This window comes from Phlebotomus papatasi, chromosome 2 (genome assembly GCF_024763615.1).
Source record: "Phlebotomus papatasi isolate M1 chromosome 2, Ppap_2.1, whole genome shotgun sequence".
Lineage (NCBI taxonomy): Eukaryota > Metazoa > Arthropoda > Insecta > Diptera > Psychodidae > Phlebotomus > Phlebotomus papatasi.
Window position 1 is genome coordinate 78,526,184 of NC_077223.1, and position 16,231 is coordinate 78,542,414.

At 33.8% G+C, this 16,231-nt stretch overlaps 1 protein-coding gene across 10 annotated transcripts in view; it reads right to left on the bottom strand.

The window, feature by feature from the left end:
- Positions 1-16,231, bottom strand: part of LOC129804547 (protein encore) — a 177,809-nt gene that overhangs the window by 8,115 nt on the left and 153,463 nt on the right. For 4 of the 10 annotated variants that reach the window (XM_055851909.1, XM_055851912.1, XM_055851911.1 and 1 more), the window contains 5 exons: positions 15,612-15,824; positions 10,508-10,731; positions 10,254-10,435; positions 6,468-6,935; positions 2,097-2,875 (listed from right to left, as the gene is read on the bottom strand). In XM_055851909.1, the coding sequence (XP_055707884.1) occupies positions 2,097-2,875; positions 6,468-6,935; positions 10,254-10,435; positions 10,508-10,731; positions 15,612-15,824 (1,866 nt within the window). The remainder of the gene's footprint in view (positions 1-2,096; positions 2,876-6,467; positions 6,936-10,253; positions 10,436-10,507; positions 10,732-15,611; positions 15,825-16,231) is intronic. The other 6 variants (XM_055851917.1, XM_055851916.1, XM_055851914.1 and 3 more) reach the window with 3 other exon arrangements.

Here is a 16,231-nt window from a genome sequence, read left to right on the forward strand (position 1 = left end):
ATCTACTGTTTGTACGAAGGATTTGCACTCCCTTTAATCAGAACCATTTTTACAATACAAAATGTGTTTATTTGCTTCTTTGATTTCAGATAAACCTACTGGGAGAAATCCTGCCTACCGCAAGGTCTGTTTTTTGAGGAATGGTTCCGAAAATCAGCTACCAACAGGTCGATTTTTTTTTCATTTTTAGATATGTTTTAGAGATTATCCAGGCGGACTTTTCGTCCATATACGAATAAACTGTTGAATCATTGAACAATTTTTCAAGGTTAATGGTTAAAAAGGCTCTAAAGAGCGTGTTTCTCAACCGAATAGTATAACGTTTGGGCTCGTTGGAAAGGTCTTTGAATTTCAGATAAAACTGAACCGGCTACAATCGGTTATGAACCGGTAATGTACCGGTTAAGAACCGATAGGTAATTTTTGTCTGAAAAATTAATTCTATTACATCTTAAACTATTTTAGGGGATCTTTTGAGTGATTTATGAATCGGTTTAAACCGGTATAGCATCCAATACTAGATTCAGACCTAAGGCTTAGCCATAACTGCTCTGATTTCTTATCAATCATGATTTTTTGAAGAATTGAACTTAGTACTGGATTATTAAAGATAAGTGACTTACTAGGCCATAAAAAGCAATGAAATTGCTCATTATTTAAGATTTTGAGACCTTCTAGAACTGGGCTAAACCGCTAGTCTGATGACCGCTTAAATCAAGAGTTCGAGCACTTCATAAAGCCTGGGAAGCTTTGCCATCCTTTTTTTTTAAAGAAAAATAGACGAATAGCTTTCTCAAAGTTCTTTATAAAAATCTCTTTGATGTTCTTTTAATAATACAATTTATGAAATACTTCTTAAGAGAAATTCATCAGAAATGCATTTTAAATCAAAATTGGAAGATTTTGGGCTTTTGGAAAAAGCTCATAAGATTTACTAAATAAAAGCTTTTCAAGCTTTTATTTATTAAATATTACCTAGCTTTTAGGTAGCTTTTATTAGATAGCTTTTATTACCTTCAGTAACGGTTAATTTAAAAATTTGAGAATTTTCTATTTTATTGTTTTTAAGTTTTTTTTTTAATTTCTTGAATTTCGTGTATAATTGACCGATTAATGTTAGATCATACGCCAAATATTAGTGCAAATATAAATAAATTGAATAAATAACTCTACCGGTCGAATTCAGGGCACTTTACCTTAAGCATGTACCAAAAATTTCATGAAGCTTTTGTCATTTTTTTTTAAACATTCTTCTTTAAAAAATTGTGAAAAACACTATTTTTGCCATTCTCTTTCAGGTTCCGCCCTTAAATATGGCCACTAAAAAATTTATTTTCAATTTTTCGCCATTTTACGATTTTACTATCCTAAAATCATAACAAATGAGGTAAAAACCGTCTGCTTCCTATATAAAATGGAACAAAAACAATAATGGGATGTATAAAGTGTCTCTTTTTGGTGGAGGTAAACAGCGGTCTTGAAGAGTCATAAAACAGATTAACCCTTTAAGGACGATTGGAACACCGGTGTCCCATAAAGAATATATTTTTTCCTGACTACCTAAAGTTATTTTTTTCTTACGTCTGCACATAATTATAAAGTAGAAGGTTGAAGGAATCTACGATATTTTTTGCAAGTCTCTAGCTATTTGCTATGTAGTAAATATTTAAGCTCAAAAATGGCGATTTTTTAAATTCTCAAATTCATAATTGATTTTATTTCTTTTTTATACTTCCAATTTTTTTTAGCAAAACCCTTTTGGCAATAAAAACTACAATACTCATACGTGATATTTTTCATTAAAAGAAAAAATATTATTCATTGGTATTGTCAGAAAAATTACTTAAATTTTTGGGCTATTTTTGTCCCTATCGTCCATAGAAGCACATAATACACCGAATCAGACTCTGTTGGACTTTCCAAGGTTAGATGTAAGACTTATCATTGATTATGTTTCTCAGTTTAATTTTTATTGTTGATTTTCAGTCCGTAAAGTGTCTCGTCGTTAAAGGGTTAATGGAACACACATTTTTAGGTCATCATCACACTTAACCTTCCCCCTTTAAGCTGGCACTAAAAAACAATTAATCTCTTACCTTATTTTGACACCATCTGATCCCCCGTGATGAGCATGTGGATGATGCGGCAGATGAGGAACAGCCGCACTCGCCGGTCCAGGAACCGTGGCCGGCGAAGCGTATGGAAGCATATTGGGGTAGACAGGTTGAGGTAAAGCGTACATGGTGGCTGGATCGCCAGCAGCAGCAACTGGCACACCCGCTGACCCGAAGGGATTGTTGAATGTCGTCGTCTGCGGCGTGGATGGATTTGATCCGTGACTCTGCTGAGTGGTATTCTGCGGCGGACTGCCCCTCTTGCTGCTACCGCCCACAGTTCCATTGGCCGTTGGTGCTGGATGTGGCACCAATTGCGGTTGTGGCACATAGTACGTTGTGGCCATTGGCTGGCCCCAGTAGCCCTGATATGTCGTGGTGCCGTTGTACGTAGGATACGGATACGTCATGGTAGGATACGCTGGGATTGGGTACTGGGGCGTAGCCGCGGCTGCCGCCGGACTCCCAAACTGATCCGTGGCTGCCGTATAGACCACCTGACCCTGAGTGTACAGTGGGCCGCTCGAGTAAGCAGTGGGCGCATATGGCGTCATGGGTACCACCGTAGCCGCAGCAGCCGCTGCCGCCGCGGCTGCTGGCTGATAGAGAGCTGCTGTTGGCGTAGGTGCAGGCATGAGACCCGTGTCACGAGGTGTACCCGCTTGATCGTACATGGGCAGGAAGTAGCCAGACATTTCGGACTCCATAGGAGGCGGATAGGCGTACACCATCGGCGGAACAGCATACACACTTCCGTCCGGCTGAAACGAGGCCACCGACGCACAAACATTTATCATTGAGGTCATATTCAGACATCCATTTCCGACACATGCCACATTCAAGAGAAATTATCCTTGAGGGGTTTCTCAGAAGAAAACTCTCTCTCAGAATACTTTTCTATTTTCTACGCACATCAAGGACAAAAATTTTCTTCCTCTCTAATTCTTCAAAATAGGGCAAATGCTACAGAATTATTTATTATCAGCAATTTCGGCAAAATAAATGATTTATTCAATGAAATTCGGAAGGACAGAAAAGATTTTCCGAAATAAAATTATTTGAACATTAAGATAATATTTATAGCCTAAATGGTGCTATTCCAATCATTCCAATAAAAAATGAACACGTTTTTTTATCACATTAGTGTTCTCAAGTGTTTCTGCATTATCGACTTTTCTTTGTGTTGGTTCCTGTCTCGACTGTTTTCCTCAGTCCTCTTCGTTTATCCACTTCATCGATTGAAGATCTTAATTGGCACGACGATGACTTTTTATTCGGAACCAGTATTATTTCAAAGCAATTTTGGGTAATTTGAAAGTGAACATGAATCGATTAAATCTGTCATGAACTGGAAAACATAGAAAAATAACTAAAGTCTCGACATGATAAATAATTTTAGAGAAAATATTCCAAGTCCATTTTGACAGTACGACATCTTGAGGAAAGTACCGAAAATTCATAAAATTTTCTGTAGAAATTCTGCAGAAAATTTTACAGAATTTTCATACAACGATCGAATCCACCCTTAGAACAAAATTTTGCAGAAATTCTGCAGAATTTTCGACAGTTACATTTTCAAATCTGACGAATTTCTGCAGAATTCTGCAGAATTTGCCGGGTGGGCACCTCTGGAAGACTTACTTTTTAATCAATTCGGTTAAACTGCTTTTTTTTTTTGGTAGGTTTGAAATTTTCAACTCGGCTGCATTGGTCTCAATCGGTAAAGTGTCCGTAAATGATTTATCTTTTATTTTTCTTCAAGGGGTGATTCATTTCCAATTTTATTGAAAACAATTTCTGATATCTCTTGCTTCACAATGCAATTCTTAGATTTCTCAGCTTTACCAATGCAATTCTTGAGTTTTGCGGATTTCCTGATGCAATTCTTCGGTTTTTCGGATTTCGCGTTACAATTTTTGGGTTTCTTGGATTTCATGACGTAATTCTTGCGTTTTTCGGATTGCCCGATGCAATTTTTGGGTTTCTTGGAGCGATGCAAAACTGTGTTTCTTGGGTTTCCCAGTGCAATTCTTGAGTTTTGCGGATTTCGTGATACAATTCTTGGGTTTCTCGGGTTACGCGACGCAATTCTGGAGTTTCAAGGCTTTCTCGATGTAATTCTTGAGTTTTGCGGATTTCGCGATGGAATTTTTGGGTTTGTCAGAGCTATATAAAAATTGGTCTTTTCGGGTTTCGCGAATCGGCGTTTCGTTTACAATTAAAAAGGGTTTCTCAATATGAGTTACCCCTTGTTTCTTTTTTGTTCGTAAACTTGTAACCCAATTAGAGACCAAACGGTAAGAGATACGAACTTCTCTTCTTCCGGAGACCCCCATAAGTCTATCCAAGAACCACTATTATGACTTTTTTATTTCCTACCGTATTCAATCTGTCAAAACTATGTTTTTTTTTTGTTTATTTAAAAAACGTCTCCTACGATTTCTTTTATTTTTGGATATGTTTTGGAGGTGGTCCAGATGAAGATTTCGTCCATACACACCTGTGACATAAAAAAATCGTCATCTTGAATTTTTGAAAGTCAAAGTATAATGACTCTGAAACTCTCACTAATCATTTGTCAAATGTCCATTAACTTTATTCAAGATTAGTCCAGTCAATGTTTTTAAAAACTTGGAACTCATTCTGAGACTAAGATCAAGATCAGAATTTTAAGCTGTATATTTCCAAGATAAAGATTTCATATTCTAATGCAATAGATTTATGGCATTTTAAATGTCTTAGTAGCTAAGAACCAAGATATCAAGATTTTTCCACACTTCTTCGAACAACCCACACTTAATATTCCTTATCAAGAGCGATTTCCTTATGAAACTCCTCAAATTGTCAGTATCCTGAAATTATCAAGCACGTCTGAAAGATTCTTGGAATTATTTCAAGAAAATACACTCAATAACGGTATTATACACATTTTCGGGACCGAAAAAAAACGCGTGAAATTTCATTACGCATTGAGAAAATTTGCATACCCGCACGCAAGGGCTTTCTTTTGAATAAATCGGCCGTAGAACGAATTTCGCGCGGAGTAAAAGTAGTTCAAACAAAAGTATTCAATGTTTAATAGAAATGCATTAACAAACAGTACTTTTTGGTCAGGGTTCTTCAATAAATGGTTAGAATATTTAAAAAAAAATACCTCAATAAAAGAGATTTTATTCTGAAAAAGTAGCAAAATGTTTTCAAATTTCCAGCGTCGCATATAGGGTAAAGTGGGATAAGTTGGACAGTGGTACAAGTTGGACAATGGTACAATTTGGACAGGGCTTTTTGTCTTGATAAATTTATTACTTCATTTTTATTTGTATATTTTTAATGCTTTAATTTTATAATTTGGTTCCTGGTGCTTAAAAAAAATAGTACTGTATTTATCAAGAAAAAAGCCATGTCCAACTTGTACCGGCGAATTGTCCAACTTGTAACACTAATTCCAAATTATACACTTTACCCTAGTATACATTCAGGCGTATTTCAAAAATGATTTCATAAATTGACTCCCAATGGTAGGCAAACTTGCATAATTCCGTCAGGTGCATAATCCCGAAGGACTTAATGCCGGGACTGAGTGTAAGAAATTTGACGTCTTGATATCCTGAAATATTGATTCAAAAATTGGAAATTTTGAAATCCACATGGTTTGTGTCTTGGATTTCAAGAGTTCGAGACACTTGACAGATTTGACATCATGATCTTGATGTTTTTTTCGATTTCAGAATACCAAAATCTTGAAAATTTCTTGATCTTGATTTTCATCTTGGTCTCAGAATTATGAGGCCATGAACTGGATTTTCTTCAATATTTTATATTTGATTGGATGGTTGACAATGCTCAATGTAATGTAAAGAAATACTAGTTTCTGCTACCTTACAAGATGTCAAATAATATAGAAAATTTATATGTACAGTAGAGTCTTCTAAATTCGAACGCTCGGGGGGTATTTTTGACATTTCTGACCTCCCAAATTCGAACGATTTTTTCAAAACTAACGAAATTTATGTGAGATTAAATTATATTTTGAATCAAATTCCCGTACTTTCACACAAGTCTTAGCGGTAACATACTTTCTTTTCATTTTATACAATCATAATCTCTACTGTATTTCTATTTTAGCCGAGACACATTTAAGGCAATTATTGGAGATGACAGTGACATTTTATCTCAGACACGAACCACTGTGGAAGATTGCCAATGTGTAAGGCATTGAGGGCTCTATAAATTCAAAATTATATCAAATAGCAATAAAGATGTCTTCAATGTTCACATGATTTTTTTTTCCTTCTGATAAACCCCCAAGAATTATTGTTATGGTTATTGAAGTTATGGCACGTAGGTACTCACCCCTTGCTGATATGTTGGGAATGGAGCATTGGGGGCAGGAAACATGGCACCATTCTCCATGGCTGGATATCCCGTTGTGGTTGTATATCCCATCACGGGAATCACAGACGGCACCACAGATGACTTGGCCAAGGATGTATCCTCCTGCCTGGGATGCTGCTGGTGATGCACCTTGACCGTATCCTGTACATTATTGCTGCTGTGAGTGGCATTAGTATGCGACGTCGACGATGGCTGATGGGGATGATTAGTGGCGCATTGGGTGCCGGATGTGGTAGTGAATGTGGTGGTGGTGATGGCATTCGTGACAGTTGTGCTGGGAGTCACTACGGGCTCCGTGGTAGGGGATGTTGTCGCGACGGTGGATGTGGAAGAAGCAGTTGTTGTTAAATAAGCAGATTCGCAATTGATTGTGGTAGATGTGCTTGCCGGTGTTGAACTTGTGCTTTGATTAGTCGCAATTGGTGGCTGATTTTCAAGGAGTTAAATCACAGAGAGACAGATAAGAGAGAGAAACAACAAACAAACACAGAGAGAGAGAGAAAAAGGGATAGAGAGAGCCAGTTAGAAATGGATGATTAGGCAAGAAATTAATTTTAATATAATGGCTGATGATTGATAATTTCTTTTTCTATACGGTAGGGTACGTGTGCCAAATTTCGGCATAGTTGCATGCAAGCGTCAAAGTCTCAAGTTTGAAATGTAATATCTTAAATTTAAATTGATTTTTTTATTCTTTCTTCTTAAAGAGTGTTGCTTGGAACATTGTAAAGAGTTTATCGTGTTTATTTACTCTAAAATCATTCTTAATACATTTTAAAATGAATAAAAATATAGACATAGCTTTGGTGCTCTATTTCGGCCACCTTCATTCTCTGACAGTAGAGTCTCTTAAATCTGAATCTCTCAAATTCGAACGACGTTTGGATTCAAAATGTCAATTGTGAGGTTATGTTTAAAAATTCGTATTCTGGATTAATGAAAATCATATTTATGTGCTTCTTCCTGAATGTTTACACACATTATGATCGTACAAAATGAAAAGAAAGTATGATACCATTAATACTTGTGAGAAAGTACGGGAATTTGATTCAATGTACAATTTAATCTCACATAAATTTCGTTGGTTTTGCAAAAATCGTTCGAATTTGGGAGGTCAGAAATGTCAAAAATACCCCCCGAGCGTTCGAATTTAGAAGACTCTACTGTAGTTCCTTGCCCTTCGGGAATTCTTCCAATACCTTTTTCACGTCATCTCGTTTGTCGAAGCTACATTTTTTGTTATTCTTTTGCATTGTATAATCTCTAGAATACGTAAAATATAAAAGTTCATGGATATTCGAGGAACAAAAAAGATGGCCGAAATTGCAAGCTGGCCGGAATTTGGCACACTTACCCTAAGTGTGCCAAATTTCGTGCAGCTTCTAATTTCGGCCACTTTGAGTGTAATTTCAATTTCATGATTCTTCCAATAACCACATTTGACATTAAAAAAAGCAAAAAAGATTAAAATTCGCAAAAATAAAAAAAAATATATTTATAATATATTTTAAATAATACGTATTCTTCAACCTTTTCCGACCAATTTAATTTTTGTATTGTTTACCAATTTGTATTTTGTATTGCCAGCATTATTATTATTATTGTTTAATTTTATCAAGAAAAAAAATATTATAAATCCATTTACAAAAAAATATATAAATATTATAATATATAAATATACCTGAATTAAAATTGCATTGCCAAGAATTCTTGTCCGCTTATTTCAGAAAATTAATAACCAAAGAAATTCTTGGGAATTTTCAAGATATTTTAACATTTCATGAATTCTAAAATCGAGAAATACTGAAAAAGCTTCGGAAACTCATTTAAATGCTAAAAGACTAAGAACATATCAAATTTAGAGCCTATATTATTTTCATTAAATGGTACAGTCGACGCAAAATAATTTCCAACTAATTGGCATATTTTCCTGACTTTAAAGGTATTTAAAGTCTCTCTTTTAAAAAATATTAACACGTGTCATTTTTATTTAAAAAAGAATATGTGCAGTATTAAGAAAAACAATAATTTGTTAATATGCTATTATACCGCGATAATAAAAGTAATTTTTTGCGCAAAAATGTGCTTTAGAAAATTTATATTCCAAAAATGTTTTATTAGACCAATACAGCATTGGTTTAATAAAAATTTTTCTAATAGACTTTTTTGTAGTAATTTTAAAAGCATCATTCAACTTACTAAGTAGGGGAGCCACATCTTTTAAAACGGTTTTTTAATGCTTCTGCAATTTTATTTACCATAAATAAGTTAAATATGTAGAAAAATCCAGTTTCGCGATCAATTACAATAGTTGTGACCGAATGTGAGCATAATACATCGATGGCTGTTTCAGGAAAAATGCCAATATTTAATTGCAAAAATTGAGGAAAATATGCTCTTTTCAAAAGAAAAAACATATTTTTCATAAATAATGAATAATTTTATAACACCCGATTGAATATTTCCTGAGAATAATTTTTTTTCTCAAGAAAATAATGATGCAATTTACTAAAAAATGCAGAATTTTTGGTCGGGAGTATGGTTAATACTCCTATTTGACCATTCTCTATAGACAGCATACCGTAGCATAAATCCTATAACAATATAGGTAATAAAAATCGTGATTATATAATCTCCCCCAAGTTGATACATAATTTCAGGGGAAATTCCAAGCTCATTTTGAGAGAAAAAGAAAAAAAATGAAAGAGAAAATCTGCTAAATGATTTCCAGCGCCATCTACCGACAGTGTTTAGTTCTGCCATCATCCACTGCGAGCGCTAAACAGTGCCATTTTCATGTATTTGCTTAGCACTTTTTGTTCGAGAGCTGCTAACTGGCCAGCAGACCGATTCAGCAAAAAAAAATCTGAAAATGCTATTTTTTTCTGCTAACTGTGATCGCTGGGAGCTCAGATCACTTGTGTTTTTAGCAGTATTGTGATTTGTGATAAAATGCAGAGGGTTTTCCTTCGATGTTTTTCATGAAAATTGATTAGTTTTTAGTTAAAGATTCTTTCTGTTTAAGTTAATAATGAATAAATCTTTATATTGATGGTAAAATTTCCCAGCTGGATCCTGTATTTTGCGTAATCCAGTGCGTTTTTCCAGTGAGGTAATGTTGCCTATTCCGGCAACATCTTTTGCTTTCCTAAATTTCTTATTAATTTTATGTTTTTTTTTTCAATTTCTGAGTTTTACAATGTCCAGAGAAAAAAAAACCATCGCTTCTATGAAAAAGATGATGTGGAAAAGGCCTTGGAATAGTTCAGGAAAGGCAAATTGCTACGGGAATCTGCGCGTTAATTTGAGATGCTACTCTTCAGGCCTTCAGAACAAATTACACGGAAAATCTCAGGGCTTGAGTCATATAAACGTATTAAACTAAATATTAAACTCGTTCCGTTTGTCGTTTTGAAATTTTCTATCCGTTGCGTCACAAAAGGTGGTCAAAAAAAAGGTGGCCGGAATTTCACTCAAAGTGGCCGGAATACTACCCAAAGCAATGTCCACATTTTTATTATTTTTTTCAATATTTTAGGAAGTGATTTAAAAAAAACAAAGATGATAAACTAGTTTTCAAGGTTCCACAAAACCCTCCCGAAAAGGAAGTAACAAAAAATATCAATATGAATTAAAAATATTGCATTTCAAACTTAGGACTTCGGTGCTTATATGCAAATATGCCGAAATTTGGCACACTTATCCTAAATAATTATTTAAAAAAAAAGAAAAATAACAACTTACAACTTCATTCACTGCAACTGCTTGAAGAATCACCTCTTGCGTAGGAATATTTGGACTAGTCGCTTGACTCTTCTGCATTTTCTGCGGTGACATCTTCATTTCATCCACCTGATGCTGTTGCACCGGAGATTCGGATTGTCTTGCATTGACATCATCCTCATCAATTTGGGGACTAGTTAAATCTACCAAAAACAACAAACATCATTGCTACACTGTGCCCTAAATCACCCAACAAACCCAAAAGTTTGTAATACCTTCATTGGAAGAATTTGTTGTTTGATTTTCCATAATAACGCTGTGCGTTAAACTATTACTTTCATTGCCATCACAATTTTCATTGTTCCTCATTGATGTCTTTGTCTTGTCATATTTCTTGCTTCGTGGCACATGTGTTGGAGGTTTTATCATAATATTATTGTTATTGTTATTGTGAAGATTTCCTGGTGGCAAATTTGACGGATCAAATAAATACAGTGAACTGAAAAAAAAAATTTAAAAAAAAATACATTTCCACATATAAAAAAGACACATTTACATTCTTTCCAGCCCAAACACTAGATTGCTTTTTTTGTTATAAGAAAATATAGAACAAAAATAAAGTCAAAAGAGTAAAGAAAAAAATCAATCTCTTGTGTTCCTTGTAAATATCTGTATGTGTGTTATAGATCAATCTTATTTTGCATAAGATTGGAATGTGGATTTAGGAGAGCAGTAGAATTCAATTAGACTGGGACAATTTAATTTGCTAACGCTCAATTGCTTTTTGGAACATCCCTGATTCATGTGCAAATTCATGCCTTAAGTTTTCATTAACATAATACGGTATCAAAAATCAAATGTAAATTTTGCCCCGCCTAGCGGCGATTTAATAAACTCTGTATGTTCATAAAGGTTACAAAGAATTAAAAGGGTTTTTAATTGTTCCTAAAATTAACTGATTAAAGAAATAAATTAGTTTAGGGTGGAATAGCCACTTGTCGCTACTTTTACGAAGAAGTCAAATTGACGTAGGGTAAGGTAAAATGGTACAAGTTAGAGCTTTTTTCCTTGATAAATTTAGTACTTCATTTTTATTTGTATATTTTTAATGCTTTTTTTATAATTTGGTTCCTTGTGCTTAAAAAAAATTTAGTACTGTATTTATCAATAAAAAATCCCTGTCCAATTTGTAACACTATGTCCAAATTGTATCACTTTACCCTAATTGAAGCTTTAGAAAGTTGTTAGTTAGGTCTATACATTCGTTACTGGCGCTGGCTAAAATCCAGAAAACCAATATTCCGAAATCCAAAATACCAATTGGATTGAAATCCTAAATGGGTCAAAATCCCAAAAGGGTGAAAATCCCGAAAACCAAAATACTAAATTGGTCAAAATCCCTAATATGGGTTAAAATCCCGAAAAACTAAAATAACGATTAGTTCGCAATCCCAAAAGCCAAGATCCCAAATAAATCAAAATCCCAAATAGGTCGAAATCCCGAATGGAGCAAAATCCCGAAAGCGAAAAACAAGAATGGGTCAAAATCCTGAATGGATTGAAATCTTGAATAGGTCAAAATCCCGAATGTGCTAAAATCTCAAAAGCGAAAATCCCAAATGAGTCAAAATATCGAAAAATCAAAATACCGACTGAGTCGAAATCCCGAAAGTTCAAATTCCGAAAAGGTCAAAATCCGCAATAAGTCGAATTTTCGAATAGGTCGAAATCCCAAATGGAGTAAAATCCCGAAAGCCAAAATCAAAAATGGGTCGAAATTTCGAAAGTAAAAATTCTGAATTGGTTAAAATCCCTAATATGGGTCGAAATCCCGATTGGGTCAAAATCCCGAAAAACCAAAATAACGATTGGGTCGCAATCCCAAGAGTCAAGATCCCAAATAGATCAAAATCCCGAATAGGTCGAAATCCCGAATGGAGCAAAATCCCGAAAGCCAAAATCAACAATGGGTCAAAAAATCCTAAATGGATCGAAATCCCGAACTGGTCAAAATCCCGAATGTGCTAAAATCCCGAAAGCAAAAATCCTGAATTGATCAAAATCCTAAATAGGTCAAAATCCCGAATGTGTCGAAATTTTGAATGGGTCGATATCCTGAAGGATAATATCCCGAAGTTAAAATTCCCGAAATGCCAAAATCCTTATTGGTCAAAATACTGAAGGGGACGAAATTATACGGAAGATAATGTCTGGGATAATTTCTCAAAACAAAATTTCCCTTTGTCTCTAACAAGCGCAATCACATTAGCGAAATTAGCTATGATATTTCTAAGAAATCGGGATTTTGGCGTTCAGAATTTTGTTTTTCGGGACTTTGACCGGGACTCATTGGTTACGGTTAAGGACAGAATCACATTGATAGTAAAATGCTCACCGTATTTCGTTACATTACGCATTTTCATTGCAATTCTTATGCAAATTCTCGATTACCGTATTACCTTATCTCATACTCGGTGGCACTAGGTGAAAATAATAAGAAAATTGAAGAAAAACGAAAATTCGATAAACGGTGAGCGAAAAAAATTGTAAGAGAAATTAATCGTACAGTTTTTTTGCTCACCGTTTATCGCATTTTCATTTTATTTCTTCAGTTTTTTTTAATATTATTTTCACCTAGTGCCACCGAGTATAAGATAAGGTAATACGGTAATGGAATATTTGCGTAAGAATTGCAATGAAAATGCGTAAATTAATTAAATACGGTGAGGCTATGGCGAGCATTTTATTGTCAATGTGATTCTGCCCTAAGTCAAACAAACTGTCCTAAGATTTAACGTTGGACTAGTTAATTAATGATTTTTTTAAATATTGTAAGAATAACCACTATATCGTCACTTTTTACCACTTTTAGCCATCTTTGTAGCCATTTTTAGCCACTTACTTAAAAAGGTTTAAAGAGTGCATTTAGCAGAGTTGCTCTTCCCTGTTCATCTCATTTTTATTACTCACTTTTTAATTTTTTTTCGCTTTTATTTGAAAACTGAATTTATTAGACTGTACTTTAGAAAATAAAATAAATATAGATTTGACCATTGAGAATTCCAATTTTGCGCCTTGCACTATTTTTATATAAAAGTATTCTAAAAAAATTAACTACAAAAAATTCAAATTTTATTTATTCTTGAAGCCTAAGGTAAAATGAGGTAACTTGGAGTTTTTTATTTAATTTGGAAATTTGAAATTTCCATATTCTTTTATATCAAAAAAAGTAAAAAAAAAACAAACAAAAAACACGAAAAATTGACCCTGAACCGCGATCTTGAATTGGGCTCGTACTTATCATGATCTTTTTTTGTTCAAAACTCATATGAGCGGTGAGGATATCTTAAAGTTCCAATTTGAAAATTATTTCAAATGACATAAATGAGATAAAGGCATAAATGTTAAACAAAACGAATAAACAACAGTCACCGCATTGTGTTTTTCATTGGAAAACATGGTCGAACGATGAAAAATTCGATGGTGAAAAGGTACACTTTTAATTTTTCTGAGAAATTAACAAATTAAAATTTGTGAATATGAATGGATTTTCGCTTTATTTGGAGCAAAATTAACTAAATATTGAAACTGTGGTATAGAAAATATATAAATATGATAATTTAGTACTGTATTTATCATGAAAATAGTGACGTTTCCATTTGGAGTAACGAAAAATTTCCATTTAGAGCAGGTTTTGAATTAGCTTAATTTACCCTAAGTAACTAAAGTTGTAATTGAATGCTACAAAATATGTATTTATTTTTGTTGGTGTTTTTTTTTTGTTTTGTGAGTATTTTGTTTTAGAAGGATAGAGTAAGGCTGTCAGGCTTCGCACATACTCTGATTTCAAACATTTCATGTTTTTCTCATATTCCTTCACTGAGAAAAAAACGTGGATGCGTCTAACTTCTTTTCCTCATAACTTTAACACTTTTTAGGTGTAAAAATATATCAGCATTTTTTAATGTTAATTTTACACCTTTTTAAGGGTAAAATTAGCATGGAAGAGGTTAACTTTAACCCCTAATACACCTAAGAAGCATAATATTTACACCGATTTCGGATCAATACTGTAGGGTAAAATTAACATTTCCGGAATCTTATTTTAACTTTCTAACATTTCAGAAATAACATTTCGGAAATGTTAATTTTACCCTGCGGTATTCATCCAAAATCGGTGTAAATATTACCCTTTTTAGGTGTATTAGGTGTTAAAGGTATCCTTTTTCATGTAAGTTTTACTCTTAATAAGGTGTAAAATTAACATTAAAAAATGTTAATATATTTTTACACCTAAAAAATGTTAAATTTCTGAGGAAAAAATGTTAATCGCACCCTCTTTTTTTCACAGTGTACATTCACTGAGAGAAATCCGAAAAAGTTAAAATAACATTCCGGAAATGTCTATTTTACCCTGCAGTATTGATCCGAAATCGGTGTAAATATTATGCTTTTTAGGTGTATTAGGGGTTAAAGTTACCCTCTTCCATGCTAATTTTACTCTTAAAAAGGTGTAAAATTAACATTAAAAAATGTAGATATACTTTTACACCTAAAAAGTGTTAAATTCATGAGGAAAAAAGGATTTTTTAGATTTATTGAAGGAATATGGGAAAATACAAGGGAAAATATACGAAATGTTCAAAGCCAAAGTATGTGCGAAACCTGAAAGCCTTCTCCTACTGGTCTGTGTATGTGTGTGTGTGTGTGAGTGTGGCTTGGCACAATGTTATACCGGAATGAAGCTAAACAATTGCAGTGAATTATCGCCACATGAACAAAAAGCACAATTATTCACCACATAGAAGCGCATTCCAATGATGAGGAACAATTGCAGCTAAAAATTTATTTAACCAATTTCTTCAAATTTTCCCACAACAATGACACAAAACTAGAGTTCCATTCACTATATTTTTTTTCGTCCTCGCGCTTCAGCAAATCTCATTTAAATCCCCATCTTGTTCCTCATCATCCTGAGCCAATCTGAAGCTCTCAATAATATTTGTGAAAAATTTTATCACAGTTCTTTCAGTGTTTGTCTTTTTTTTTCACGAAGCAACAATTTGCAAGTGAATGGACATAAAAATAGAGAATAAAAAGTAGTTGTTTTGCAGTATTGGTTGTTATTCTACTTTTCTAGAGTGCATTTTTAAAAAGAAGAATAAATGATATTTTGCAAAAAATAAAACACTTTTGTATCAATGGGAAAATAACTAGAAACTGTTCTATAAAGTTTTTCTTTTTTTGTAATAAAATTCATGAAATAGAACGGAGTGAGTGGCAGAAAATAAAACAATATTTTTTTTTAAACAAATAAGAGAAGATTAATAAATAAATAAATATATATAGAAAGAACACGATTGACGAGACAATAGTTACCCGTCCTGATTGACAATAGGCTGCAGTGTTTGCGGATCAATGAGGACACTGCCACGCGGTACACTGGCCATATCCGTAACAGCCCACACGACACCGCGGGCAGCTGGCGACGGGAGCACGGATTGTGGCTCCGGCGTGTGATCGCCGCTACCGTAACCAGTCGGTGACGGTGTTATGGAATCAGAACGAAGAGATTGTGTTTGTGTTTTGTATCTACAAACACAATTGGAATTTCTTTTAGAATAACACTTTTTTTTCAAAGAAAAACAAAAATACATTTAATCATTCTTTCAGAGAGATAGAAAAAGAAATAATACAACAACTAGAAGGAGTATCTAGTTACTCATCCTTCATCTACAACCCTTCCTCTAATCATTCACTTTAGAATGACTAGCAAGACACCAAAAATTAACTATTATATTTTAATTCTTCAAAAAAAGGTGAAAATTATCAAGGGATCTGGATTACACATACTTTGTTCTCCTTACCAAAAAATAACCCCGTGTTTGCATCGTATAAAACAATTTTGCAAATATCTCTCTTTATTCAACAATATTTTTAGGTGCCATTTCAATCGCAATAAAGAAAGTATTAAAAAGCATCTATAAAAAAAACTTTGA